This window comes from Vicugna pacos, chromosome 20 (genome assembly GCF_048564905.1).
Source record: "Vicugna pacos chromosome 20, VicPac4, whole genome shotgun sequence".
Classification (NCBI taxonomy): Eukaryota; Metazoa; Chordata; class Mammalia; order Artiodactyla; family Camelidae; genus Vicugna; species Vicugna pacos.
The window spans coordinates 25,928,053-25,955,842 of NC_133006.1; the positions used below are offsets into that span (position 1 = coordinate 25,928,053).

Genomic DNA, 27,790 nt, shown 5'->3' on the forward strand with positions numbered 1-27,790 from the left:
GTTCACACCCAAAGGCTCTTTTCAGAGCCACCCACGCTTTCCAAAGAGAACTGGCACTTACCAGCTTTAGAGGAAGACAATGGCCTTTAATAAGCCCTTAATAAGTGCTTCTTAATTGGTGCAAAAAGTTAGATTTTGGGTTTCTGATATTTCAGGTAAGGTTATAGAGACATGCTAGAGATATGAACCAAAACGAATTTTATTGTGGTTACTTCATTTAACCAGACTCATTTTAACTATCACCCAACTAGTTGCTACACATTTTCAAATGTTCTTTAACTGAACGTTTACAAGTTACCATATTCACCAGCTGCTGACTGCAGTCCCTCACCCTCCTGCCGCAACATGATCCAAAAACATCACAGAAAACAGGTTAAAGGAAAATTACCACGTTGTATTCCCTTTAGGTTTTTCTTATGTAACATCAATCCTGGATATGTGCTGTCTTGCTACCTCCAACTCACACATTTGCACAAAATAACCTCGTGTTCACATAAAGATGGAGAAAGAGGAAAAAGATTAGAGTGGAATTAAATCACCTCTCTTCACCAGTTAGGAGTGGGATTGTATCCTCATTTGAAAATCCAGATGTTTGAATTTTTCTACCACTTACTCTACATTTTTCCTGGGTAGACCAAGGTACTGTACGTGTCTGCACGTCCACATCTTTCGTCGTGAAGTTCCACTAAGATGCAATTGGATCCTGCAGCATATTCTTAAGTGTTAATGTTTTACCACCTTTGGAGCCAGGTGGCATTCCTATTCACTATTTTCACATGGTCAAATTTTTTACTTGGGAAAAAGAATTGACTGTAGGTCATTTTCTTTTCTGAGTCAGCTCCACATTGCATCTCATTCTATTTCTGCTTCACCTTTTTTTTTTCCCTCCTGTTTGAAGGGAGAAATCCTACATGAAAAGGCAATCTTTGAGATGTGAAGAGGAGTATCAGGATGGCATTTTCCTCCCAGGGGGATATGCCAGTCTCCCAGTGTTTAGGCTGGTATTTTAGAGCTAATTAGACATTTTCAAGAATCAGTGTGGACATAAAAGTCCCATGCATTCTACCAACCATCAGATACTATGATCTTAAAAACCTAACATCTTTACTGTTTTTCTAGGTATTATTCAACCTTTTTCCATTGAAGGACAAGAGGCCTTAGGTTTGTGGGAATAGAAAGCATAAAACTGAGGCTGAACAAAAGAGCTCAGGAGCAAAGGAGAGAGTTAAAGCCATGACTGCAGACAAAGCTAGTGATTGTGTTTCCAGTAGGCTCAAAAAGTTGGCTGGAAACACTTGCAGAATATTTATCGAGTTTAGTTCATTTCTTTACTACATTAATCAACATTAAATATGAAATTAGTATTGTTATTGATGCAGTGAAGACATAAACTAACACTAGATTGTTATTTCTTGAAATACACCATATGGCTGTTCCCCATTCTGTAACGCCCCTGTTCATCTACCATCTAAATCCTGTCTGTCCTGCAGAGCTAGTGTCCAAATCTAATCTCTGAAACCTTCTTTTATTTTTCCAGCTTGCTTTGTTCTCCTTTCTTGAAATTTTTCCAGATTTTTTCCCCTTCCTATTTCAACCTTTCCCACACACATACATCCTGCCTATGTGCAAGCGGGGCCCTCCCTGTCTTTCCTGTATCTTTATGCCTTTATTTCCATTAGACTTAAGAAGTGTGATTTATTTCTAGAATCTTCTTTTAGTATTTAGCATTTTTGTTTTACAATTCATTTTTAACCAACATTACCTGTCCCTGCTGTTATGGTCGGCCTACAGGACTGACATTTGAAATTAGGAGACCAGTTCCTAAAACTTGTACTACTTACTTTAAGAGGCCAAGATTTCAGCTTCTCTGAAACTCGGTTTCCCTGTCAGTAAACTAGGGATAACATCAATTTTACAGTCACATGAATATTGTAAGGATCAGCAAGAATGCTTGGTGAATGCTTATGAATTGTAGATTAATAGGCACATATATTTTGTATATATTAAAAAGGAATCTTGTACATCTATTTGGCATTTGAAAGGCTTAGGACATCTTCATGTCTCAAACTCAACCTCAAAATCCAACCCATACAGTGTTTATTAGTTCATTTTTTCTTTCAATAAACGTTTGTTGAGCACATATTGCATCCCATAAACTCTTCTAGGTGCCAGAAATACAGCAGTGAACTAAAGAGAAAAAAAGTCATGCACTCACAGAGTTTATTTTCTAATATGGGAAAAGACAGGCTGATAAAAACTGCAATAAAAAAAGAGTGTCAGAAGATATTAAATGTCTGGTACACGAAGCAGAAAAGAAAGATAGGAAGTGTTTTTTTTCTTCCATTTTAAATAACATAATCACAGAATGCTCATCAACAAGGTGAAATTTTAACAAAGATGAGGAGATGAGGGAGTAGGAAAGATAATTCTAGGCAGAAGGAAGCAGGAAAAAGAGGCCTTGAGTGTACATGTGGGGTGAGGGGGAAGTACCCGATGTTCTTTAAGGGACAGGAGGTGGCCAATGAGGCTGGAACTGAGGCAACACAATAGCTGGAGGTGGGAAAGAGCGGTGGGGAAGGAGCTTTCCAGAATGTGTTAGACCTTGTATGACAGTATACTGTCTTTGCATTTCCTTGTCATGTATTTCAAATTCTTAGTAGCTGCAGAATGGTTTTGGGTGATCGGCTGTGACTCATTTCGACCCCTGATCCTGGACCTCAAAGAAGAACAGGCAAGGTGCTCTGCATGGAAGTGTCATTTTGCTTCTTTGCTGAAACCTCCCAGAGAAGTCAGAGAGAAGGAGTCTCGGCATCAGGGCCCCCAGAAAAGTGCCACACTCTTCCCTACAGATATAGGAACCCCAGGCCATTTATTCCCAACAGCTACTTTTTGTTCCAGTATAGTCCCCTTCTCCACAGCCTCCTGAACTGAGCAGATCTCTGTGGAAGAATCACTAATTTTGAATCGGCTTCCAGTTGGGGTTCCCCAGGGACCACACGAACATGGGCCATTGACAAATAAGGCTGTCTTTCAAACATTAAAAGCCATACTCACTTTTTAATACACAGGTCCACTCCTGAATCTTAAACTTTCTGCCACTTCTTTCACTTTTTCTGGCTTTATTTCCACCCTTGTCTCAAACCAAGACAGCAAAATCTTTCATATTGTTTCTCATGGTATATTAGCCATATAATTAGGTAATAAGCAAATGGCCACTCTCACTCGATCAGTTCTGTAGTTCCAGTTTCTCACTCCTTTTGCATCCAGCAGTTACATATTTTGAAACAATATGTAACTGCTGAGATTTGCCCCCAGAGATTCTGATTAAATTTATAAGAGGTGGGACCTGGGCATCTGGGGTATTTGAAATTCTCCAGATAATACTGATGCCTCTGAGAATTGAGAGGCACACTATTCTGTGCCAACTGTGGGAAATGGCCTCTCAGATGGCATCCAGTGACCCACACCTTCTAATATCTGTGCCCTCCCCTCATTGCTCCAGGATTATGGTCAACAGAATATGACAGAAGAGATGGTAAGTCACTTCCAAGATTAGATAAGGGACTTCCACTTCTCTTGCATCACTTGCTGCTGAGGAAGGAAGCCAGCCCTTGTCATGAGTAACCTTATAGAGATGCCCACATGGTGAGATACTGAGGCCTCCAGCCAACAGCATTGTAAATAAGCAAGACTTTTCTTGGACCTTAGAAGCTCCAGTCCCAGTCAAACCTTCAGATGACCAAAATCCTTGATGGCAGCCTCATGAGAGATCTTGAACTCCTGACCCTAAGAAACTCCGTGAGGTAATGTGTTTGCTGTCTCAAGCTGCTCAATTTTGGAATAATGTGTTACACAACATATTTAGCAGATAATACACCAACTGAAGTCTCAGCAATCCTTTCTTTCAAGGTTGAACCTTGTTAGACCTCTTCCAAGAATCTATCCCAGATTATCACATTCCTGAGTAATATTTACTCCCTCTAAACTCCTATAGCAGTTAATATTAAACATAGTTTGATGTAATAATATGATAAATAACATTAATTATATTTTATATTTATATATACAACTACATATGCTATAATTATTGTTGTTAATATTATAATAATGTATTATTTATGATTTATATAACATATATAGATATATAATTTATGTAGCAGTATAAAATATAACAATAGTGTCATTTTGCCATTTATTGTTTTATGACATTGCTTATATTATTTTATTTAGTACTGCTCAAACTTCAGTTATTTAAATTCCACTTTTATGATTTTTTTCTTTTTGCTGTATCAGGGTACAGCCTATACCATTATTTACTTAATCTTTTTCTTTAAATATACTCTGTAGAAAATGAAATCAATGTATTTTAAAAGACAACTGTACATCACTATCTTACTGGAAAGTTTCTACCGCTGACCATAAACAGAATATAACTATAAAACATTATTAAAATATACATATTATTTAAGTCCAGTTATATGCCGTTTGCTGCCTACTACTTTGAGCCTCAGACATGTTCTTTCTTATGAAGTTGAAAAATCGAGGTTGGGGTGTGGGAGACAAAGGTTAACAAGTGTTAGTGAGAACTTTAAGATCTGCCAGTGATGCAGGAAAATGGATGTGGGGCATGAGGAGGGCCGTGTCCCAGGTCTCAGTTGAGCCCCTAGGACATGCCCTGCCAGGTGTGGGTCCTTGGCTTTGCACAGGAAAGAATTCAAGTGAGAGCCACTGTTGAGTAAATGTAGATTTATTTAGAGAGATACATACCACATACAGTGTAAGGCAAGATAAAGGCAAAGAAAGAGGTGTGGGAATTGGGTGTTCAGGTTAAAGTAAAAGTAGGTACACACTTCATAGACAGAATGTGGGCCATCTCTAAAGGGGAGGGAGTGAAAAGGCTGCTAGTCATGGTGTTGTCAGTTTTTATGGGCTCAGTAGCTTCACATGCCTACAGGTGAGATCATTTCAACTGCCCTGGGGAAGGGGCTGGGATCCCCATGAATTGGGCCAGTGCCCATTCTTTGGCCTTTTGCAGTTGTCCTTGGGACTGTCATGGAGCCTGCGGGCATGTTATTTATCACGCTGTTACAGTGAGCATATAATGTAGCTCAAGGTCTACTAGAAGTCAAACCTCTTAATCCTTAAGGCCTACTAGGAGTTGAAATCTTCCACCATTTTGGTGTTAAATTGCTGTCATTCCTTGAGTGGCTGTGCTCTGCCCTCTTCCCTCTTGTCTCACCAGCACCAAATTAATGCTTTCCCAGTTACTTAATCAGAAAAATTTAGAGTAGAAAAGAGAATGATATTTTCATTCTCTGTTTCAACATTTTAAACACCAAAGTCCATATACTGCTTATAATCATTTTCTGTGCCCCCAGTAGTACTTAGTACCTATCTGTGAAAATGCTGGTTTCATTAATGTAGTATTCAATTGAGCTGCTGTAATATGTTTAGCTCAAGAAATATACAAGTATGTGACCCAGGGAAGTTCACTTTGTGGTGGAACATTTATTAAATTATACTTATTTTTTGTTCTCAAACTATTTAATTATTATTTATTTTGTTGAAAGAAAAAATTTGATGTAATGCCTTTTTTATAATAACTTTCCTTTTTGTACCTCATTCAGGTCCCAAGAACATAATTGGAAGCAGTGTATATCATCACATAAAGTCCTTCTTGGAAAACTAGCGCTTTATTATTCATCTCCATTTTACAGATAATCAGGAGAATTGCAGTGCTGGGCTGTACCCCACAGGCCTGCAAGCCCTGTAATTGCCCAGCCTGGAGATGGAAGAAAGAGCCGGGAGACAGCGACAGAGACATCAGTGGTTTATTGGACAGGGGATCTTACACGTCTGAAGCAAGGTCCTGGGGTGACACCTCACTCTGTACCAACAGCAGGCAGGACATGGCAGCAATTTATTTTCCAGCAATTTATTTCAGGATGGGGAGTGTACCAGTCAGAGGGGGAATTGATGTTAGGTAGACTCATCAGTTACTAGGAAACCAGAGAGGAGGCCGTTTCTCACTATCCCTTTGGTTAACAACCATTAAGGGGGCCATATTTCTCTTTAATAGCCCGGCATGGTGAAGCCATTCTGGTCCAAGAATCAGCAAGTACCCACTGGAGCAGGGGACAAGCGCTTAGGCAGGTGCTGATCAGTTCTGATTAAGAGGAAGGGTCAAAACGAATTTAAGAGCAAAACCCAAATTTATATACTAAAACCTGAAAACGTTGCTGAAAGAAATAGAAGTTTAAAATAAATGGTGAGATATTGCATTATGCTGTTTTAAAATACTGAATTGGTATTCTCCCCAAATTCATCTGTTTTGACACAATGCCTATAAAAATTCCAGCATTTTCTCTTCTGTAAAATTGATAAGCAAATACTAAACTTTACCTGGAAATGCAAATAACCTAAAATATTAATAAAATATATTTGAAATATAAAAAAAAGTAAAAAGAGGAAGAGCCAGACCCGTGAATAGGGTGAGGTGAAGGAGGGACTGGTCCAGCAGCGGATGTGCAGAGAGCAAGAGGACAGCCATCATGCATGGCCTGATTGTACACAGGCTCTTTGAAGTAGTAGCCCAGGTACCCAGCTAGCAAGTACAGGGCACAGTGTCCAAAGACTTTCCAGGGCATGTGCTCCTTCCACCTGTTTAAGCCGCTTTAGGGTAGGTTCTTAATTAATTCTAAATATCAGAATGACCTGGTTTGGTGCTTCATCCAATTTTTCTATTTTCAGCATTTTATTCTCATTCATATATTTCTCTTGCTTATCTCCTTGTATGTCTGGAAGTTCTTGGTTTCATTTGCTCTAGTATTTTGGGGATTACCAAATGTCAGGGTGTCCGTCATGGCTCTACACTTAAGGATCTGCCCTCAAGGAGTAAACTGTATGGCTTTTGGCATCTAAAGAAAAATATCACATTAGTTATTGGCTGCCATTTCTTAAGTGTGTACTATCTTTGGATATTGTGCATTATCCAATTTATTTTTCCAATCCCATGAGGTATGTGCTAGTGGTATCTCTGTCCACAGGTAAAGTGCCAGAAGATTGGGACTATAACGTTATATTAATGTATTGGCTGCTTTATTAGTTTACTACAGTTGCCATAACACGGTTTCTCAGTCTGAATGGCTTAAACAACAGAAAACTGTTTTCTCAGTTTTGGAGGCTGGAAGTCTGAGATCAAGGCTCCCCAGCAAAGTTGTTTCCTTCTGAGGGAGGGCTGTGAGGGAATGACGGGTTCTAGGCCTCTCTCTTTAGCTTACAGATGGCCATCGTTCCCACAAACGTGTGTTCCTTCTGTACTTGTTTGTGTCCAAATTTCCTTTTCTTTAAGGGACACTAGTCATATTGGAGTAAGGCCTACCCACTCCCCAATGATCTCATTTTAATTTAATTACATGTTTAAAGACTCTATCCCTAAATATGGTTACTTTCTGAAGGTTGTGGGAGGAATAAAAATTCTCCCCATAATAGCTGTCTTCCTTTAAGTAGAACAGCCCATAGAAATCAGAGGTGTATGCTTCCCTTCCTGGGACTAGGCCTAGTTTTGGTTCTTTGATAATAAGGAATGAGGACAAAAGAAACTAAGAAGATGGGTTAATGTTTAAACTTCTATTTTAAAAATGATTATAGGGGAGGGTATAGCTCAAGTGGTACAGTGCATGCTTAGTATGCGGAAGGTCCTGGATTCAATACCCAGTACTTCTTCTAAAAATAAATCTAATTACTCCCCCCCCAATAAAATTATTAAATAATACAATAATACATAAAATATTTTTAAAAAATTACATAGTAGCTACTGCAAATCCAGGTCTCATCCATAGTCATGCCTTTTAGCCTTTCACTTGGGCAGACCTGGATTGCTGACCCTCTGGGAAGGGGAGAGTGAGCAGAGAGGTTATTACTATGTAGGTTATTACTGTGTAGGTTATTACTATGGATTTTTGCCTCATTAGAAATTAAAACTGGAAAAAACATTCATTGTGGTTAATCATTTTAAAATTACAATAAACTCATTCTAATGTACTTGTTTTATGCAGATGGCTACACTTTTCAAAATAAAAAAATTAGTGAGCAGAGTGGCATTGTTTTACAGCTTGCAAATATCTTTTTTTTAATTGAAGTATAGTCAGTTTACAGTGTGTCATTTTCTGGTGTACAGCATAATGTTTCAGTCATACATAGACATACATATATTCATTTTCATTATAGGTTACTACAAGATATTGAATATAGTTCCCTGTGCTATACAGAAGAAACTTGTTTTAAGTTTGCAAATATCTTTAAAGTCTGACTTAATAGAAGTCAGCCAGATTCTCGTACTTGTTTTTGCATTCAATTTGTTGCAATCTAACTGTCAAGTGGACATTGAGAATGGAAAAGGAAAATAAGTTTCAGGATAATTATAAAAACAATTTTGTACTCACAGATCCACAAAAAGGATCTCTGGGACCCCCTAGGGGTCCCCAGACCACATTTAGAGAATGACCATCTTTGGGACAAAAAGAAAGCTAACATTTCATTTATTTATTTAGTAACCATATTGTTGGTGGTACTATTGAGGATGGCTGTGGCAGAAACTGCTACGCAGGATAGTTTGAGAATGCCCTGGGAATGAGAGTTTGGACTGATTCCCAACCACGGCGGTCATTAAAATGAAAGTTGTTGTCCTGAAATGAAATTTTAGTTCACAAAGCATCAATGACTTTCTCAGGGAGCTCTTATTTTGAGACTGGATTCTATAGCATTGCAGGAGGTGGCCCTTTCCTGCATGCAAGCAAAACACACCCTTGAGATTTGCAAGGATGAGCACTTTCTGGAAAACAAGATGCTCATTTCAGGATGTAGGGCACAAAGACTTGGGAAAAGATGAGTAGACAGATATCAAATTTCACCACGTGAAATTCTTATTCAGCTCATCATAGTGTTTCTTCCAATTGATGATTCTCAGAGTCGTGGCTTTTTAGACGCTGAATTTATTCCAGTGGACAACTACAGCTGTTCTGTTTGCTTAGTTTTGATTCGCCAATTACACTACTTACACAGTGGGGATTCTTTCAAGCTTTCTTGCCTCTCTCACCCTAAGTCTTGCCATTGTTACACCAACATCGGAGATCATCCTTGCTTTCAGTCAGCATGATGTCCTAGACGCATCAGGATATCCCTTGTCTCAAAACCTGCAATCAGGTCCTCTTCAAGGACTTTAGTTTCCTGAATAGAGGTGGGAACCTCCACGCCAGGGTTTATGTTAGATTATTCTGGGAGAGCACTGAAACACCTGGCTGATTCAGGGGACTTTGAGAACACGTTAATGACAAGCTAAAAACAGTTTTTCAAGGCTAAGCCCATGTTACTTTTTTTTTTTTGAAAGTCTCTTATCTTATCCCAGAATAAAAAATATTTTTAAATCAAACTCACTTTTCTTCTTGAGCTGATAGCTTCACTCTTATGCCATGTAAAACCACCTTACCAAGGTTAATTTACCAGATTTGGGGGGCGATTTACCAGATTTGGGGGTGCCTATCTAAACAATGTGTTTTAAAAATAGTATTATTAAAATGTTTATAAAGCATACTACAACGGACTCTTATCCAGGCATACAATTTAAAAATATCCACAACACATTAGTAATTTTAATATTTCATTTTGAGCTTTTGGAAGAATTACTATAGTCCACAGCTAATAAACATAAGGATGCTCTTACTATGTTGCCTTTTTGCAAGGTATAATTCCAAGTGATTCTCCTAATCATTATCATCTATACCAGTTATTTTAAAAGAAGATGAAATTTTAATTTTTCCAATGCTCATTTCAAGAGAATGACAAAAACTACAGAAGCATAGACTGTCCAGTTTCTGATTATTCTATTAATTCCATTAAATATAATAAAAAGCATAATAGAAATGAGTATAATAGCTGTATATGTATGTATGCATGTATAAAGTGTTTTCTGACTAATGGAATATGAACCTAGAATCTCAAAGGATTAGATTTATTTATATTCTCCATCTCACTGCTGTTCTGTACCATGAGCATAAAATAATCAGAAAATAGACGATCAATGCCTTTGTATTTTTTGTCATCCTCCTGCAGTAAGTGTTGGGAAAAATTAAAATATATTTTAGTGTATTGTGTATAAAGCATATTTTATATGCTTATAATATATATATGCCCATACATGCACACACTCATAGCGCAGTTATTTTAACTACAGGCACCACTGAATTTCAATTTCTTAAGACTTTTTGTCAAATACGGTTATTTATATTTGGCCAAATACATTAACACATACAGAATACCTTAGTTTTCCACTAGTTTATTTTAAAGATGTTAGTTACAAATATTGGGGGGAAAAGTGAATTAAGATAAAACTACAATCAAATTAAGAATTATTTTTAAAAGTCCAGTGTTACATTTATACAGTGTCACCTTCCAATTGGAGTGGAATATTTTTATACAGTTCCATATTTTCAAAATATTCTTTCACAAGAACAAACTAGTAAATGACACTGATATATCTGGGTTACATTTTAAATGTAGCTTCAAGTTCTCACCACACATATATATTCTAGTTTTTGGTGTAAATTTATGTTTTTTTTCCCTTGAACAAGTGCAAAGACATTAGAATTTATTATTGAATGTTTTGTATTATGCAAATTGAATGAATGGGCCATGCCTATACTCTCAATATTATATTCTGTATTATTTTTGGAAATAAAGTAGATGGGATATAATACCTTTTTTTAAGAATTAAAACATACCCAGAAAACCCTTAACTTATTCATGGATATTTTCCTTCCTTATAAGCGCATGAGAAAATCTTCTGGGAAATATTTTGCCTCTATTTTATTATAACATACATTAAAATCATACTTTTTAATATCATGTCTAATTTAAAAATTCAGATATTTGACATCTTAAATCACCTAAAAAAAATAGTTTCAAAAAAGATGTGTATCATACCCATTCAACCTTGAATGTGAGGCCTTAAACAAATATTCAAAGTAGTTTTTCCCTTCCCCCTTTCAAGACTTGAGCCTTGAGACTTTTCATGGCTAGTCACTCATTTCTGTCTTAGCATATTGCAAATTAAACTTATTAGGTCACCTGTATATTTTCACATGGAATTGGAACAAATAGGAAATTTTGCAGCAAGTGGCCAATTGGTAGAATAGCATACTTTTGGGGGAAACGTTTCCACACTTACTGGCCTGCAAAGAACAAGAGTTTTAAATGCCATTTGTAAAGGTTTAAAATGAAGAGATGGATTTTGACTTCCTGAATTGAGAATAGGGGAACAGCCTTTCTTCTCTACTTAATAATTTTCTTTTAAAACTCATTCCAATTAATAGAGAAATAGTTAAGTCCAAGTGACACAAATAGAGAAGGAAAACATGGAGCAGATTCTGACACGAAAGGCAGGGAGTAGGACCTAATCCCTCCAGTACAGAGTAATTTCACTCAGAAATTAGGGAGTGGAGAAACTGGCAGATATCTTCCCACAAATCCGCACTGCCCCAAATTCTCCCAATTAGGACAGACTCACAAAGGGAAACCGTTGGTTAATTTCAAACTACGCGCGCAGCTTCTGGATTGGCTACCGATACAACGTGGCAACTGGTCGATGCGTGCAATGATTTGAATTGGATTCTCGCTTCCATTTCTTACTTCTGCCTTTTCTAACTTAATATTTGGGAAATCCAAACTCAGGGAAAGGGGAGGAAAGTCAGCACAGCTCCCGAAAGGAAACAAAACGAGTTATGGCTTTCTTATTGCGTGCCAAACATTACATGAGTCAGGTATCTACACGTTAAAGTTAAGGAAGGAGCGTTCAGGTCGTTGTAAAGAAACTTTTTGCCAAATTGAAATTTTTAAACGGGAGCCAACTTTGCTTTTGGACAAAGGATATTTTGTCTTCTTTACTACGCTTATCTGATAATGAATCTTATCCTTCTGGACATAAAGACATAAAAATGTCTCGCGCATGCTGCAGCACCACGTACACTGTAGTGGAAGTAATTTTTAACAAGATCAAAATAAGGAAACGCGGAACTTGTTTCTTTGCAGCAAACAAGAACCACTTGCTGCAGGAAGTGAGTGTCAGTTCTCTTTAGAATACTGAGTGGCTCTGAAAAGAGCCTTTGGGGTGTGGGCCAAGCCTTACCGATCGCTCCGCTGCGGGCTGACTCACTTGGAGCTGGTGTACTTGGTGACGGCCTTGGTGCCCTCGGACACAGCGTGCTTGGCCAGCTCCCCAGGCAGTAGCAGGCGCACGGCCGTCTGGATCTCCCGGGAAGTGATAGTCGAGCGCTTGTTGTAGTGCGCCAGGCGCGACGCCTCGCCCGCGATGCGCTCGAAGATGTCGTTGACGAACGAGTTCATGATGCCCATAGCCTTGGACGAGATGCCGGTGTCCGGGTGAACCTGCTTCAGCACCTTGTACACGTACACCGAGTAGCTCTCCTTGCGGCTGCGCTTGCGCTTCTTGCCGTCCTTCTTCTGCGCCTTGGTCACCGCCTTCTTGGAGCCCTTCTTCGGGGCCGGGGCGGACTTGGAGGGTTCAGGCATGGTCGGAAACTACCTACTGAACAATTCAAAAATAACAGGAAAGATGGGTGTGCGGCTGTACGTGTCTTCTTCCTTCACGGCTACTTAAATGAAGGAGGCAGTGAGTAGAGCCGTGTTGTCTGATTGGTGGTAAGTCCCGGACACGTCATATAAAAGTTTTGTCCAATCAAAATAAGTATATTTCAAAACCGCGATTTCATTGGGTTAAGTAAAACTGTAGTTTCAGCCAATGGTACACTTTCATTTTCGCGCCCAGAAAAGACTATAAGTAGGGTAGCTTCGAGTGAATCAACTAAAACTGTGTTTAGGTTGGTGGATTATAATTCCGTGATGTCTGGACGAGGCAAGCAAGGAGGGAAGGCTCGCGCCAAGGCCAAGACTCGCTCCTCGCGGGCCGGGCTCCAGTTTCCGGTGGGTCGCGTACACCGTCTGCTCCGCAAAGGCAATTATGCTGAGCGTGTTGGTGCTGGCGCGCCGGTTTATCTGGCGGCGGTGCTGGAGTACCTGACGGCCGAGATCCTGGAGCTGGCGGGCAACGCGGCCCGCGACAACAAGAAGACGCGCATCATCCCGCGCCACTTGCAACTGGCCATCCGCAACGACGAGGAGCTCAACAAGCTGCTGGGTAAAGTCACCATCGCTCAGGGTGGCGTCCTGCCCAACATCCAGGCCGTGCTGCTGCCCAAGAAGACCGAGAGCCACCACAAGGCCAAGGGCAAGTAAGAAATCTGGTATCCTTTGCAACTAAGATCTGTCCAAAAACCAAAAGGCTCTTTTCAGAGCCACCCACTGTATCAAAAGAGGAGCTGTGCTTTCGAAACCACATTGTGTGGAATGCTAAGATGCTAAATAATATCGTTTTGGACATTTTCATATTTCTAGGTCATTCTGCCGAGACTCCTTTGATGTTCCCATAGTTATTGTTAAACCCACGAGGGCGAAAACTATATCCCTGTGATTGCTCTATCGGGATCGAGTGTCATCTAAAGCAAAAAGTTAACACATTGTCACTTTATAGGCTACCTTCTCTAATTCAATTGATTCTTTTCGAGCACCACTCACCTTCCTAAATGTGATTTGAAGAGTCATGAAAACGGGTTAATTCCCAGTCTCAAATAGCTTCAGGCAGAGAATGCATTTCATAATAGACTGTTTACAGACATGGTAGGAGAGGTTTATCCCTTAACAAGAAAAGAGAACACTTAATCACACCTGTACAATATCAGGTTCCATTGTCAATGATTTTAGCTCCCTACTTCCCCACCACCATGACTGAACATCCTTCTCTCAAATCAAGTCACCCTAGCTAGAGAGGGCCTTCAATTCCCAGCCACATCAGCTAATGTCTAGTTTTCCTTATGAATATGTTATAATGAAAATGAATTTGTATGGCACTCCTAGTCCATTGAAATAAGTTTTTTGAGTCTCCTGAAATACTTGTTTTTCCTATATTTAAATCTCAACTGCAATCACATGTATAAATAATGTTCCTTGGAATATAAGTGACCATAATAGAAAAGGAAAAATACCGTATGATAACACTTGTATGTGGATCTTATAAAAAGGAAAAAGAGGACACTAATGAACTGATCTAACATAACAGAAAGACTCACAGTCATAGTAAACAATCTTGTTTACGGGGGGAAATGGGGTGGGAAGGGATAAATTTGGGAGTTTTGAGATTTGTAAATGTTAGCCACTATATAAAAAAATAGATTTTAAAAAAACCCAGAAAATTTCTTCTGTATAGCACAGGGAACTATATTCAATATCTCGTAGTAACCTTTAATGAAAAAAATGACTGGAACATTGTGCTGTACACCAGATATGGAGACATTGTAACTGACTATACTTCAATTTGGAAAAAGTGACCACAGCAATCATAAACATGAGGCAAATGTCACCTCCCCCCCCCCTTTTCTTTTTAACTTGAGATTATTTGATGTTGAAAGACCCAAATCCTCACTTCAATGAAGCTAATTATTCATTTTATTAGTCTTAAAAACTCATCTGCATTATTTGAATTTGTAAATTGTAACCAACTATATCTCAGAACTAGAACTCTGAAGCAGAGTAAATGATACAGCTCCAAGGAAGGCCTATGAGTTCTTCCAATGTTTTGAAATAAAATATGCTGTTGTTATTGTTAATGATGTTGATGATGTGATTACTAACACTTGCTTCTTTGCATTATTTCTATTCCCCACAAGAATCATCACACTGTTAAAATCATACCTTTATAATTATTAGTGTGGTTTTGATGAAGTCAATGAATCTATAATGAAATCGTTGATAAATGAATATAAATTTTTGTTTAAAATATTTAAGTGTGGTTTGTCATTGTTTATAATTCCACATATTGAAGTTTTTAAATTAATTGGCTATTCATAAAATTTCATTGTGTAAAGCACTTACTATTCTTCTTTACTATCTACATATTCAGAAAAAAAACTTGAATTTATAAATGGAGATAACAAAACTTTCCAAAAACCTTGCCACAGTAATTTAGATATTTATAAGTTCAATTAGATCCTGAAGAGCTCTTTAGAACTCCAAAATTCATACTGTAAATTAGTTTTCATATGAGGCAAAATTCAATTTTAGTGGCAGAAGATTTATGAAAGTATTGTTTAAATTTTATTTCTGGAATTGGCCTTCCCATTAATTTTCCTCTGCATACCTTGGATTATTATGAAAGCACCAAACAGTATCTTCCCATATAAGATTTGCTGTTTTGTTAGGGAAAAAGGATTTTCTTCTACCCTTCTAAGGTCCTTTTGCCTGGTCTAAAAATCAAATCAACAAGACATAAACAGGAGGAACTCAAAATTAATTTCCTATATACAGGAACCCCACATACATGAGAAGTTCAGAGACAGAAAGGTAAAATGAGGTTTATATGCCATCCTGAGATAAGAAATGTGATAGGGGCCTAGGACTTCCAAGGACAAGAGGATAATTCACAGGACAATAGGAAGAAAAGTAGATGTTGGGCAATTAGTTTGCCCTGCCATACAGGTGGGTCAATCAGATAAAATTTTTCTCTGATAATAATTCTCATTCTGGGAAAGATTCCCATTTTAAATTCTTCTGGGTAGTTAAGGGAGGGGCATAAGTTTCTCTTGAGACCTTAGAATGTCACTTGTCTTTAGCTCAAAATAATTCACATGCAAAAGTGGCACATTTTGGGGAGCTCATTCTGAATCCCTTCAGTATCTTAGCTTTAGTTTTCAAGGTTCCTTAGAATGCAGACTGAGTTTTATTCTTATTTGCACCTCCCTAGACCCTAGTTCAATGACAAGCCCATAAAATATCATCACTAAATTGTTTTCATTTTATAATAAAAATTCTTTAATAAAGTAAGCGATAGAAATAAAAGCAGAAAAGAAGTTGAAAGTTAAACAAGGATGAGATCATGTGGGGGAAAATGTAGGGATTGTTAAATGAATAACTTCAAAGTAGTTAAACTGGAGAAGAAAGCCTGACGATCAGAAAGGGTCCAAGTTGCAAAGACCAGTTGGAAAGATTTACACTGACTTTTCACTTCATGCTATTAATTTATCTGGGAAAGGGTTGATCTGAATGATCTTAATAATTTGGTGTACCTCCAACTTCCTCTTCGAGTCTATCAGTAGTCTCACATTTAAATAAATATTACTGATGTTAATGAACATCAGTGGTGGAATAGTGAAACAGCTTGAGTGAATTTGGAAGAAGGCAGGGATTCTGGACAAGGGGCAAACACTAAGGACAAAGAATTTGGGAGCCCACAGCAACACATATTACTGAGGCTTCCAAAAAATGCCTTTCCCCTAAGATTGTTTTTTGTGGTTTTGTAAACTCCTCTTCCAGAATTTTATCTATTCTTACTATTTTAATTGTTTATATGAAAATATTAATTTCATTTGTTCTGTGGCTGAGACCCCTCCATAATTAAAAAAAAATTTAACAAAAGAAAAATAGAAGTTTAATACTGTGTACCTCTTATGTGTATCTGGGATACCCTGAGAACTGAGTAAAACTCCCAGAAATGGCCTGAACCACCACTTTAAACACCATCTTCAGCTAAAGACAATAGATGTTGTGGTGGGGAGGTCATCTGTTGTAGGACTTGACCTGGAAAAGCACAGTAAACAAAGTAAGGCAGATTTAACTCCTGCATCTTCTCCATTGATAAGTTTCTTGTAAGTTATCTTTCTCTTCCTGGCACATGGAGATATGCTTACAACTGGAGATTTCTCATATAAGTGTAAGCGTTCCATAAAAAGGGGTAAATGCTACCATTTTTAAAGATTCTCCTTGTTTGCTTTTTCTCAAAAATAATCACCTCAAAATAGTCCTTTTGCTAAAGAGGGATATTTGGGGGTGGCATATTCTGCTCTTCATTAGAAATGTCAGTATAGTATCATACAACCAAGGATAGTTAAGAACTATATTTACATTAAATAGAAAAATAATCTATTTATAAAACCAAAAAATGGCTGCTAGGGAGTTGATTAAAATTGTATTAAGAAAATTCGTAAGAATAACAAGCAGACATTAAAATATCTTTCTGTTTAATAAGGGAAATTGATTAAAATGTAATCAGGGCAAAGAGGTCCCAAAATGCATACAATTTCTTTAAAAGGATATGTGCTTTTATCTGTTCACCAAAACAGCAAATTAGCTAGCACTGGTGATTTCTGTGTGGTAGGAGAACTAGTTATTTTATTGCTCGCCCTGTTCTGTATTTTCCACAACATTAATGTTTTGCGTTCGCATTCAAAAGCAATTGTTAAAGCGTTAAAACATAGTAGATAACAAAATAGTTACTATGGTACAAAACTCAGTACAAACGAACCGAGAAGGCCTCTTTTTTTTTTTTTCCCCCTTCGTCAGATTCCCCTCCCCCCAACAAGACTTCCCGCCGACTTTCTTCACGTTCTCAATTCGGTCCGCCAACGGATGTATAAAGGCCTGCATCAGGGTAGGTTACAGACAAACCGTAAGCTAGCTCTTGTTCTTTCGCCATGTCTGGACGTGGAAAAGGGGGGAAGGGCCTTGGTAAGGGAGGAGCTAAGCGCCATCGGAAGGTGCTTCGGGACAATATCCAGGGTATCACCAAACCTGCCATTCGGCGTCTGGCCCGACGAGGTGGTGTCAAGCGCATCTCTGGCCTCATCTACGAGGAGACCCGCGGGGTGCTGAAGGTGTTCCTGGAGAATGTGATTCGGGACGCTGTCACCTACACCGAGCACGCCAAGCGCAAGACGGTCACGGCTATGGACGTGGTCTACGCGCTCAAGCGCCAGGGCCGTACTCTCTACGGCTTTGGTGGCTGAGTATCTGCGCTCTTTTTTCCACAAAAGGCCCTTTTCAGGGCCCCCTACTCTTTTCATCTGAGGAGCTGTGACTGGTGTTTTTGCTTCTTGGTCTTTATTTCTGGCTTGCAATTTTTATCTTTCTGGTTTCTGACTTTGCTTATTTATTCTTAGAAAAACTTGTCCTTGCCTATGAAACTTGTAATTCTGGCACTTTTCAGGCTAATAGACTTGGATATACTTCCCTTAAAGCCTGGAGTCTGTATTATCCTATTAATCCTACTAGAGTAATGTTTACATTGTAATAAAAGTTTGTGGGGTTATGAGCTAGGAAATGGATCAAATATATAGAGCTTTTTAGCAGAATGGCATTTCTCTTGTAGATGGAGTGCAAGCTTAGGTTTTGGAAGGAAAGAGAAGTTCACTTGGCACCTCACTAATTTGTAACATATCCAATAAGGCCTTAAAATTTGTTTACAATTTAGTGACAACTATTCTAGCTCCATGTGTCCTCTGCTCAAGAAACATCCATGCTGTTACATAGGCTTTCATACTCAATAGTATAGAAGGCTGATAAAGTACTTACTAACTTCTCATAACAGTTGGTAAGGATGGGATGTGCTTAAAATGTATTTCAACTAAATTATACGGAAAACAAAGTCACATTATAGAAATGTGCTTCATGATTAGAAAATACAAGGCAGCTCTCAAACCCAGGAGAACTAATTTAGAGATCCTTGGTACATAATGGGAAAGGAATTAAACTAGGTAATCCAGACCTAAAGTCAAGGGTCTAAGTATCCTCCCAGAGATTTTAGAAGCTATAGAAAGAAACTCAAAAGGTGAAAGACAGATGCAGAGACACACTAAAAAGCAATTGCCCACATGCACAAAAAATGAGAAAACAATGACCAGGTGGTTTTATACTTTATAGCTGAAGTTGAAAGCTTAAAAGAACTCCTTGCCTTACCAATAGTTAACCTTTGTAAGGTGAAATGCTAAATATACATCTAGCCAGTCTCCCAACTCAGGAATGTTTCCTTGAGGACCCTAGCCTCATGTCTTTGAAAAACAATCAAGATAACACTACCTCTGTTTCCTGGGGAGAGATGGGCCTAACTTCAGTTATCCCTTGATTCCAAAATGCCAAACCTACATACATGATACTTGAATGGTTTGTATACACTTAGCTGTATAAAAGAGATTTCTCTCTTTGCTTTGCAAACCCTTTAGCAGATTACCTGTGATGCACTCATATTCTAGTTTAACACTTATTCAAAAATAACTTTTCTGTTTCTACTACCTTTGTGTGGAGAAGTTTTCTGAACTGGGAGATTTTACTTTTAATTATATTTCCCCAACATTTTCTGAGTTGGGGAAATAAAATATTTATATTTTGTATACTGTAAGTCAATTATCTCGTTTTCTACTGATTTCTTGAATAATTTTGACAAAAGTCTCAGTTAAAAACAACAAATTCCTAGGTATTCTGTGCATAATTTAAATGCTATGTTATACTTAATAGTATTTGTCTTTAGAAATCTATTACATTCATAGCCTGATTCTTTTGATACCTTTTCTAAATCCAGATCCCATTTTGAATAATGAAACTATTAAGGTGTTAATATATTTATATTTAAATTACTTTTGCAGTTGTAGCCTCTCAGCTATACATAAGGTTTGTTCTTTCATGTATATAATTAAGCATATACAATTATGAGAATTGTTATATATTGTGCAATATTTGAAAATAGAGGGCAGATCAAAAAAGGAAACCACATCCTTAAGTGAACCAGATGTTATTGATATAAATGTTTAAGTTATACTTTTTAAGTTGGGTAAACCATACTTATATGCATATTAAAGACAAAACTGTCAAGAGATTTTGTTCCTAGGTATAAATGCCCTTATTTGGTGGCTATAATAGCAAATACTTGATGGCATCTATCAGGGGGCCCTTGGAGGTTTGTCAGTATCCTATTTGTATTATCATACCTAAATAGAGTATTCTATCCTTCTCTACAAAGATGTTGATTAATATAATACAATAACCAAATTCTTTGTTGTCATCAACAAGTGGTTTTTCCAGAAGCATCAAAAGTATCAAAGAGAAATTGTAGGGTCAATTATGTCAGTGTTTCCAACAGCCCAAATAAAGTGAAGACTAATAATTGGCCATTGGATGTAGTAAAATGACTTTTTATTATTTTGTCTTTCTTCAGTAAAAAGGGCATTAGTCTTTTTCCCCCCTTCATATATCACCAGTGCCAAGTGCAGTGTCTGAAGCACAGCAGTCACGCTGTAATATAAATAGATGAATTATTTAACTAACGTTCCCGAAGCCATCAATTGAGATCTTTTCCTGGCTGACTGTAGTGAATATACTAAGGGAGAGTCCTGAACAAGCGATGAAACTGCCTAATCTGTGTTAAGGAATACCTGCAAATTCTCAGGGCATTTAGTTACAGTACTGTTTTATATTTGCTAAGGTTTCAGGGTATGGCTTCCTTCTAGTGGAAGTTTTCCCAGTACAGCTGGAAAGTAAAGCCAAACAATTGTCCTAAGTCCCGGATGTCTTGGTTCTAACCACTTAATCACGTAGATATTTATAGCAAGATCTCTTTATGCAACAAACGTAACTCATTAAGCAGATAATCTTTCCCACTATCCACCTTTTAGCAAAATCGGCAACTAATGACCGCTTACCAATTACGTGCGATTATGTTCTTAGGTGAAGGATGGACCGAGCAGTCCCTTGCTGTAACTAGGCGGCTTAGGTACGCATGCACCCTGGAAAACGCAAAAACCAACCTCAGAGAACAAGCGGCTACGTTAAAAAAAAAGAAAGTGCCTGCAGTGATTTATCAAAATATTTCTAAATCATGAAACTAGTATCACAGCTCCTCAAATGAGAAAATAGGAAGCCCTGAAAAGGGCTTTTTGTTTGGAAATCGGAGACAAAACAGCTAACTCAGCCGCCGAAGCCGTAGAGGGTGCGGCCCTGGCGCTTGAGCGCGTAAACCACGTCCATCGCCGTGACAGTCTTGCGCTTGGCGTGCTCGGTGTATGTGACGGCGTCCCGGATCACATTCTCCAGGAACACCTTCAGCACCCCGCGGGTCTCCTCGTAGATGAGGCCGGAGATGCGCTTGACACCACCTCGCCGGGCCAAACGCCGGATGGCAGGCTTTGTGATTCCTTGGATATTATCCCGCAGAACCTTTCGATGGCGCTTTGCACCGCCTTTACCAAGACCTTTTCCACCCTTACCGCGACCAGACATTGCGAAAGAGTTGAGTTGCTGCTGCTTTGTGTGTATCTGACCCTGACTCGGGCTTTTATACATCAGTTCGCGGACCGAATTGAGAACGTGAAGAAAGTAGGCGGGAAGTCCCGCCCCAGGGAGGGAGAGGCGGAAATTAGGAAAAAAAAAAAGACCTCGGTTCTTCTGCACTGTATTTCACGTTGTAGTAACTATTTTGTTACCATTTTTTAAGGCTTTAACAATTGCTTTTGAATACGAAGACAAAACAATGTTGTGGAAAATACCGAAGAGCATACAATAAAGTAACAACCAGTTATCCCACCACGTAGAGGTCATTACTGCTAGGGAATTAGTACTTTGGTGACCAGATAAAAGCACATTTTTCCCCCAAAGACAACGCTGTATATGGCGTTTTAATAACCACTTTACACTGATCATATTTAAATGTTTCCCTTAAGTTTTTAAATAAGTTATTTTTAATGTGATTATTCTTATGAAATACCCCCGTGCAGTTTTAAACAATTCACTAGCAATTCCTTAATCAGCCAGGTTTTTAAAATAATTTAATTCGCTGATGAGGTGGCACCTTTAACACTATACTTGGAACTCTTACTAAAATCCTATTCTGTTCTATATATTGTTTTTAAAATTTACTTGTTACATTCAGAATTAATTTTATGGTAGGTAATTCAGTTTTCTTTGGTTGATCAGTGGTCACTCAGCAAGATTTATTGATTTATCTCTCAGTGATAAAGTACCATAGTTAATGTAATGTCTGTACTGGGAACAATTGTCCTTTCTATTGCATTTCCATTAAAATGTTTTAAACATTGTAACATGTTTCAAGTTAAAGAAAAAAACCCTTTGAATTTCGATAATTGCACTTCACTTATTAGGGCATAAAAATGGACATTTTTAAAAGAATGCAATTTTGTTTTCCATATACTAAATCTAAAATCATTTTCAGAAAAGATGAAGTTTAGTGTCAATGTTGTTACCAGTATCTTATTCATTTTTTTCTTGCCCCGATTTGCTTTTCCATACATTTAGTTAACTACTCTTCCCACATTCTTGGAAAACAATACCAGTTGTATGGGAGGAGAAACTTTACCTCTAGTCACGTGTTTTCAACTGGTACTCTTACAAAAATACGTATTAACAGGAGAAAACCAGAGTGTCTTTACACGTGCACATCATAAGGAAGAAACCTAAATGAAAAGTAACTCAAAGTGGAGGCTTAGAATTCCAGCTTATTTAGCGTCTTCAGAGAGGTACAATAAATTTGCAGAGAAATGACAGGACAAAGGAAAGGAATTTTAGGCATCCAAGGGCAGCAAACTGGGGAAGTGAAAATGTGGGAGGAAACAAACTTAGCAGGAACCACGCAGGGACTTTCTGGGTAAAAAGCCCCTCTGTCCCTCCATTTATTGTTTATTAAATATAAAAGGGTCTTTTGAGCATGAGCCACCCACACCCTTTACTTGAGCCCTGCAAATAAATGCTTTAATTTCCATCACCAGAACCCAGTACCAGTGAACTGACTTTACTAAGTGGAAGTGATCGGATCCAAGTTTGTTTCGGTAGCAGAAGCATTAAGGCAGCGATGGAAGTCAAGGACAGATGAGTTTTACTAAAAAATTCCACTCCTCAGAGGCAACCATTTAACATTTTGATGGCTATTTCTCTGTGAAGCACCAAGTCTCAGCACTCTTAAAGCTACCTTAACTTTCAACTACAAGTATGAAGCTTTAGAGACGTGTGAGGGTATGGGCCTGTTGCTGCCTGGGGAGCAATCTCGCGAATCCTGCTCTAATCCCTTATTCAAACCTATCAGCAGTAAATAGCGGAGTAGCTTGTACCTCTACAGAAAACAAAATGAAAGCCCCATGAATTACAGCGGTGCTCTAGTTACTTGCAGTGCAAGGAAGTACTTTTAAATATCTCAGGGGACTAAAAGGCAGTGTTCTATGCTTTAACGCTCCATTAAATACACAAAACTCTTTAACACAACGCAACTACAGCAAAAATGGAAAAATACACATAAAGCAAGGCAGTTATGAAGTAACAATCTAGTTATACTTACACATCTCAAAGCAAACTAAACATATAGTGGACATGCTCTTTCTCGGAAAACATGGGTGGCTCTGAAAAGAGCCTTTGGGTGTGAACGAGCCTGATAAATCACTATACAGCCAATGAATCACTTAGAGCTGGTGTACTTGGTAACAGCCTTGGTGCCCTCCGACACAGCGTGCTTAGCCAGCTCCCCAGGCAGCAGCAGGCGCACGGCCGTCTGGATCTCCCGGGAAGTGATGGTCGAGCGCTTGTTGTAGTGCGCCAGGCGCGACGCCTCGCCCGCGATGCGCTCGAAGATGTCGTTGACGAACGAGTTCATGATGCCCATGGCCTTGGACGAGATGCCGGTGTCCGGGTGGACCTGCTTCAGCACCTTGTACACGTACACGGAGTAGCTCTCCTTGCGGCTGCGCTTGCGCTTCTTGCCGTCCTTCTTCTGCGCCTTGGTCACTGCCTTCTTGGAGCCCTTCTTCGGGGCTGGAGCGGACTTGGCTGGCTCAGGCATGGTGAACACCAACGGTAAAAACCGAAATGAATGAGCGGAAAGCGAAAGGCACCTTTTTAATGACAACGGTTTATGCAAATGAGGTGGAGTTAGGGTGTCTGGTGATTGGTGGTTATTCTCGCGTGACGTCACATGTCAGTTTCGCCCAATCGAGCTGCACATCCTACGGAGTCGCGTTTCCATTGGCTCAAGTGAAAGCAAAATACTAGCCAATCTTACGGCTTCCGTTTTCGCGCCCAGCAGGGCCTATAAAATATGCGTTTCAGTATTCCTGTCCGCATCTTTCTAGGCAGCAGGCGTTGATTCTGAACCATGTCCGGACGTGGTAAGCAGGGCGGCAAGGCTCGCGCCAAGGCCAAGACCCGCTCCTCGCGGGCTGGGCTCCAGTTCCCCGTGGGCCGAGTGCACCGCCTGCTCCGCAAGGGCAACTACGCCGAGCGGGTCGGGGCCGGCGCGCCGGTGTACCTGGCGGCGGTGCTGGAGTACCTGACGGCCGAGATCCTGGAGCTGGCGGGCAACGCGGCCCGCGACAACAAGAAGACGCGCATCATCCCGCGCCACTTGCAACTGGCCATCCGCAACGACGAGGAGCTCAACAAGCTGCTGGGTAAAGTCACCATCGCTCAGGGTGGCGTCCTGCCTAACATCCAGGCCGTGCTGCTGCCCAAGAAGACTGAGAGCCACCACAAGGCCAAGGGCAAGTAGAAGTCTGGATTAGTTTGCAGCATCTCAAATTTAGCACTCAAACCAAAGGCTCTTTTCAGAGCCACCTACAATTTTCGAGGAAGAACTGAACACTTTAAGTTCTTTTACACTATAATGCTAAAGATCCCTACTTAACCTTAAAACTTGGGTTAGGTAGAAGGCTCCCCTATAAATGTCTCATCAGCATTAGGCGGTTTATGGGTTACGTGAAGTGAATCACTTAAATATTGCCATACTCACATCTGTCCATCATAAGCCTTTGAAAACTACCAAGTCTCGTCGTAGGTCTACTTGTCTTTTTGTGTCAGTTTTGAGATACTTTAGTTTTCTGGATCTTAGGAAAGGCATCTTGAGTTTTCTGGTATCAAAACAAACCATCCTAGGCCTAAGGCATTTTCAGAGCCTTCATTTCTGTGAAAGACCTAATCTCATCAGTGTACATTATGTTGTACCGTGCTAATTAATGAAAAATTTAATATTCAGGCCTTTTATTGGGAAACGATGAAAGTTTGTTTTCTCAAATATTTTCCAAGCTCCTTTGTGGCCCACCACACAACTCGAGGTCTCTGTATAAAGTGATCCATTTCAGGATAAAGGTGCTAAATCCTAAATTTTCTTTCATTGTGTTAAAGATCTTGTTAATGTTCTGATACAGTTAGATCCTTTTCCCTTTAAAAAGCTTGTCTTGGTAACTTCTAGGCCCTGGGAGAGTGAGGGGAGGTGGCAAGGAGTGGGAGGGTGGGAGGGTGGGGGGAGTGAGAGATTGGGGAGGGGGAGTGATGAAGAGTTGGGTGGGGAGGAGGGTGAGATCTATCAGATACCAGGCAAGGAGCCTATCCTATGGTTTTGCCAGTTGCTAAGGAACTATTGGATGTAGATGCATCTCAAGGGGTGGTTTTGCTTGTGCTAAACAGTTTACTGGTGATGGGGAACTAGATTCTTTTGAAATAAGAAATTACATTCCTAAAATAGAAAAATATATTATGCTGCAATGAAATTGTTCTATATATTATCTGACAATGAAAAAAAGTCCGAGTAAGAATGTTTTTCCCTATTAAGTTTTTGGCCCTTGAATTCCTCACATGGAAATCAGATTTTGCTTGCTGAAAAGTTAAAAAGTCTTAAAATGTAAGTGTTTGAAGGAGAGAAAATTGAAGCGTGATGGTATAGAGATCCATTGTCTTCACGGCTAACTACGAGCCAACTGTGGCCAGTGATCACTGGATATGTGGGTAGTCCGAAGTGGTCAACATGTAATATACACACTGGATTTCGAAGTTAGTGAAAAGTAATAAAGAATGTGAAATATCTAACAATTATACTGATTACATGTTGAAATGAATATTTTAGAAATATTGGGTTAAATACTATTACTATTAAAATTAACTTATCCTGTTTTTATTTTTTTATGTCTTTCCTATAAAAGTTTGTTTCTTACGTAGCTCATATTTATTTCTACTGGAAATCGCTGTTATAGAGCTAGCACCACAAGAAAAATTAAAAAAATAGGGGTCATGGATAACTGAGACCATCAGAGGATTTGGGAAACAAAATTTTCGAGTCCTAATCAGTGCAGTTACCGGTTGAGTAGCCCTGGTTTCTTCTTGTCCAATCAGCTTCTGACTCTCACTATAAATACGTGGCTAGGTTTAACTCCGTAATGCCAGCTAAACCTTCCAGTCATGGCTCGCACTAAACAGACAGCCCGCAAGTCCACCGGCGGCAAGGCGCCGCGCAAGCAGCTGGCCACCAAGGCGGCCCGCAAGAGCGCGCCGGCCACGGGCGGCGTGAAGAAGCCGCACCGCTACCGGCCCGGCACGGTGGCCCTGCGCGAGATCCGCCGCTACCAGAAGTCCACGGAGCTGCTGATCCGCAAGCTGCCGTTCCAGCGGCTGGTGCGCGAGATCGCGCAGGACTTCAAGACCGACCTGCGCTTCCAGAGCTCGGCCGTGATGGCGCTGCAGGAGGCGTGCGAGGCCTACCTGGTGGGGCTCTTCGAGGACACCAACCTGTGCGCCATCCACGCCAAGCGCGTCACCATCATGCCCAAGGACATCCAACTTGCCCGCCGCATCCGCGGGGAGAGGGCCTGAGCCCGAAGCTCCCATCCACCCCCAAAGGCTCTTTTCAGAGCCACCCACGTGCACACTGAAAAAGGACTGTTTACCTGCTCGTCTTTACTGTTCCTATCTTAACTGAGACAATAAGGTGGACTTTTTACGTTGCGATTTTTCTAAGTACAAAATTCCCTACCACTACCGGAGAAATCTTTGCTCCAGATTCTCCAGCAGGGATTGGGTCTGACAGTGAGTTCCTTACCAGTGCTTTTTTCCTTCAGTTTTGACAGGATAGTGCCCTAGTTTATACTTATTTTGAACTACATTTTGTGCATTTTCTTCCTAATACAGAAAATACTGTCTGGAATATTGGGTCTTTTCCTGTGTTATCTATGTATCTCCTACCTTGGTGAAACATGGTAAGAACATGCATTCCTATTGCCTCTTTTTTAGTTAGGTAAGATCACTACTACAACCACTAAGCCATCAAACATAAATCATGCTTTTTACTTTTCTGTGAGTAGGCTCATGAAATGTAGGATGTATGGTTTCCACATGGGATTTAGGATGATGCCAATATTTCAGTATGTTAAAATAATATTCTAATACTTTGGATCGACACCTTCAGCAAAATAGTGTGTCCCCTCCCAGGAAAAAGAAAGATACAGCATTTGGTGGGAAGTGGTCTGCCTCTTCCCCCTAGGCCAATCTAAGGCCAATTTCTAATCAGATTGGTATTCTTTTGAGTGTGTAATCAGTGCCTTCTGGGCTTGAAAGCTAAGGAAGGAATCAAGTCAAGAGGTGTTCACAACTGGGATCGCCCTTTCTACACTGATCAACACTTGCTGTCTGGGTAGGGCACCCTCTCCTGGATATATGCAGTCAATATACTTCTCCAAAGTAATCTTGCAGTGTTTATTAAATATTAAGGTTTTTTCCAGGGAAATGAGTAGTCCTAGTTGTGGACATTACTGTTTAGGTGGACACATACTCCATGTCTCTTTAAACACTCCCTCTGCTGAACTAGAGCAGTTATCCTACCTAAGTTATTTTCTGGAACTTGAGTTTTGTTATAGTAATGGCTCACAAAAATGAATACTCTGATACCAGACCATTTGGGCTCATGCTAATGAGTAGATGGTGATACTAAGTATTAAGAATCACTGGGAAAGTAGTGATGATGAGCCTGGGACATAAATTTTGAATTTCCCAGATCTACAATAATTTCCAAAAGTAGATGATTATGGCTAAGTTTGAGATGTCTGGGATGGACATAAAAATTTGAAAGTTACTATTT

At 39.6% G+C, this 27,790-nt stretch overlaps 7 protein-coding genes across 7 annotated transcripts; 4 read left to right on the plus strand and 3 right to left on the minus strand.

Moving 5' to 3' along the window:
- Positions 1 to 11,923: 11,923 nt before the first annotated feature.
- LOC102528058 (histone H2B type 1-N) lies at positions 11,924 to 12,860 on the minus strand. The gene is made up of 2 exons (XM_072945541.1): positions 12,182 to 12,860; positions 11,924 to 12,021 (listed from the first exon to the last, which is right to left on the minus strand). The coding sequence occupies exon 1, from the start codon at positions 12,583 to 12,585 to the stop codon at positions 12,205 to 12,207; it is 381 nt and encodes a 126-aa protein (XP_072801642.1). The 5' UTR covers positions 12,586 to 12,860; the 3' UTR covers positions 11,924 to 12,021; positions 12,182 to 12,204.
- A 43-nt stretch (positions 12,861 to 12,903) lies between these two features.
- On the plus strand, positions 12,904 to 13,336 carry LOC102533785 (histone H2A type 1). The gene has a single exon (XM_015248758.3). The coding sequence runs from the start codon at positions 12,916 to 12,918 to the stop codon at positions 13,306 to 13,308; it is 393 nt and encodes a 130-aa protein (XP_015104244.1). The 5' UTR covers positions 12,904 to 12,915; the 3' UTR covers positions 13,309 to 13,336.
- A 4,174-nt stretch (positions 13,337 to 17,510) lies between these two features.
- LOC116284488 (histone H4) lies at positions 17,511 to 18,259 on the plus strand. Its single transcript, XM_072945545.1, has one exon. It carries the CDS (start codon positions 17,595 to 17,597, stop codon positions 17,904 to 17,906), a length of 312 nt encoding a protein of 103 aa, XP_072801646.1. The 5' UTR covers positions 17,511 to 17,594; the 3' UTR covers positions 17,907 to 18,259.
- Positions 18,260 to 20,802: 2,543 nt separating this feature from the next.
- On the minus strand, positions 20,803 to 21,168 carry H4C11 (H4 clustered histone 11). The gene has a single exon (XM_072945546.1). The coding sequence runs from the start codon at positions 21,166 to 21,168 to the stop codon at positions 20,857 to 20,859; it is 312 nt and encodes a 103-aa protein (XP_072801647.1). The 3' UTR covers positions 20,803 to 20,856.
- Positions 21,169 to 22,380: 1,212 nt separating this feature from the next.
- On the minus strand, positions 22,381 to 23,834 carry LOC140687765 (histone H2B type 1-C/E/F/G/I). Its single transcript, XM_072945542.1, has one exon. The coding sequence runs from the start codon at positions 23,729 to 23,731 to the stop codon at positions 23,351 to 23,353; it is 381 nt and encodes a 126-aa protein (XP_072801643.1). The 5' UTR covers positions 23,732 to 23,834; the 3' UTR covers positions 22,381 to 23,350.
- Positions 23,835 to 24,024: 190 nt separating this feature from the next.
- LOC102528575 (histone H2A type 1) lies at positions 24,025 to 25,146 on the plus strand. The gene has a single exon (XM_006215262.4). It carries the CDS (start codon positions 24,044 to 24,046, stop codon positions 24,434 to 24,436), a length of 393 nt encoding a protein of 130 aa, XP_006215324.1. The 5' UTR covers positions 24,025 to 24,043; the 3' UTR covers positions 24,437 to 25,146.
- Positions 25,147 to 25,235: 89 nt separating this feature from the next.
- Positions 25,236 to 26,860, plus strand: LOC140687760 (histone H3.1). Its single transcript, XM_072945533.1, has one exon. The coding sequence runs from the start codon at positions 26,119 to 26,121 to the stop codon at positions 26,527 to 26,529; it is 411 nt and encodes a 136-aa protein (XP_072801634.1). The 5' UTR covers positions 25,236 to 26,118; the 3' UTR covers positions 26,530 to 26,860.
- The last annotated feature ends 930 nt before the right edge of the window (positions 26,861 to 27,790 follow it).

What these genes read in the sequence shown, in the direction of transcription:
- LOC102528058 (XM_072945541.1), bottom strand. Translation starts at nt 12,585, where the DNA reads ATGCCTGAACCCTCCAAGTCCGCCCCGGCCCCGAAGAAGGGCTCCAAG.
- LOC102533785 (XM_015248758.3), top strand. Translation starts at nt 12,916, where the DNA reads ATGTCTGGACGAGGCAAGCAAGGAGGGAAGGCTCGCGCCAAGGCCAAG.
- LOC116284488 (XM_072945545.1), top strand. Translation starts at nt 17,595, where the DNA reads ATGTCTGGACGTGGAAAAGGGGGGAAGGGCCTTGGTAAGGGAGGAGCT.
- H4C11 (XM_072945546.1), bottom strand. Translation starts at nt 21,168, where the DNA reads ATGTCTGGTCGCGGTAAGGGTGGAAAAGGTCTTGGTAAAGGCGGTGCA.
- LOC140687765 (XM_072945542.1), bottom strand. Translation starts at nt 23,731, where the DNA reads ATGCCTGAGCCAGCCAAGTCCGCTCCAGCCCCGAAGAAGGGCTCCAAG.
- LOC102528575 (XM_006215262.4), top strand. Translation starts at nt 24,044, where the DNA reads ATGTCCGGACGTGGTAAGCAGGGCGGCAAGGCTCGCGCCAAGGCCAAG.
- LOC140687760 (XM_072945533.1), top strand. Translation starts at nt 26,119, where the DNA reads ATGGCTCGCACTAAACAGACAGCCCGCAAGTCCACCGGCGGCAAGGCG.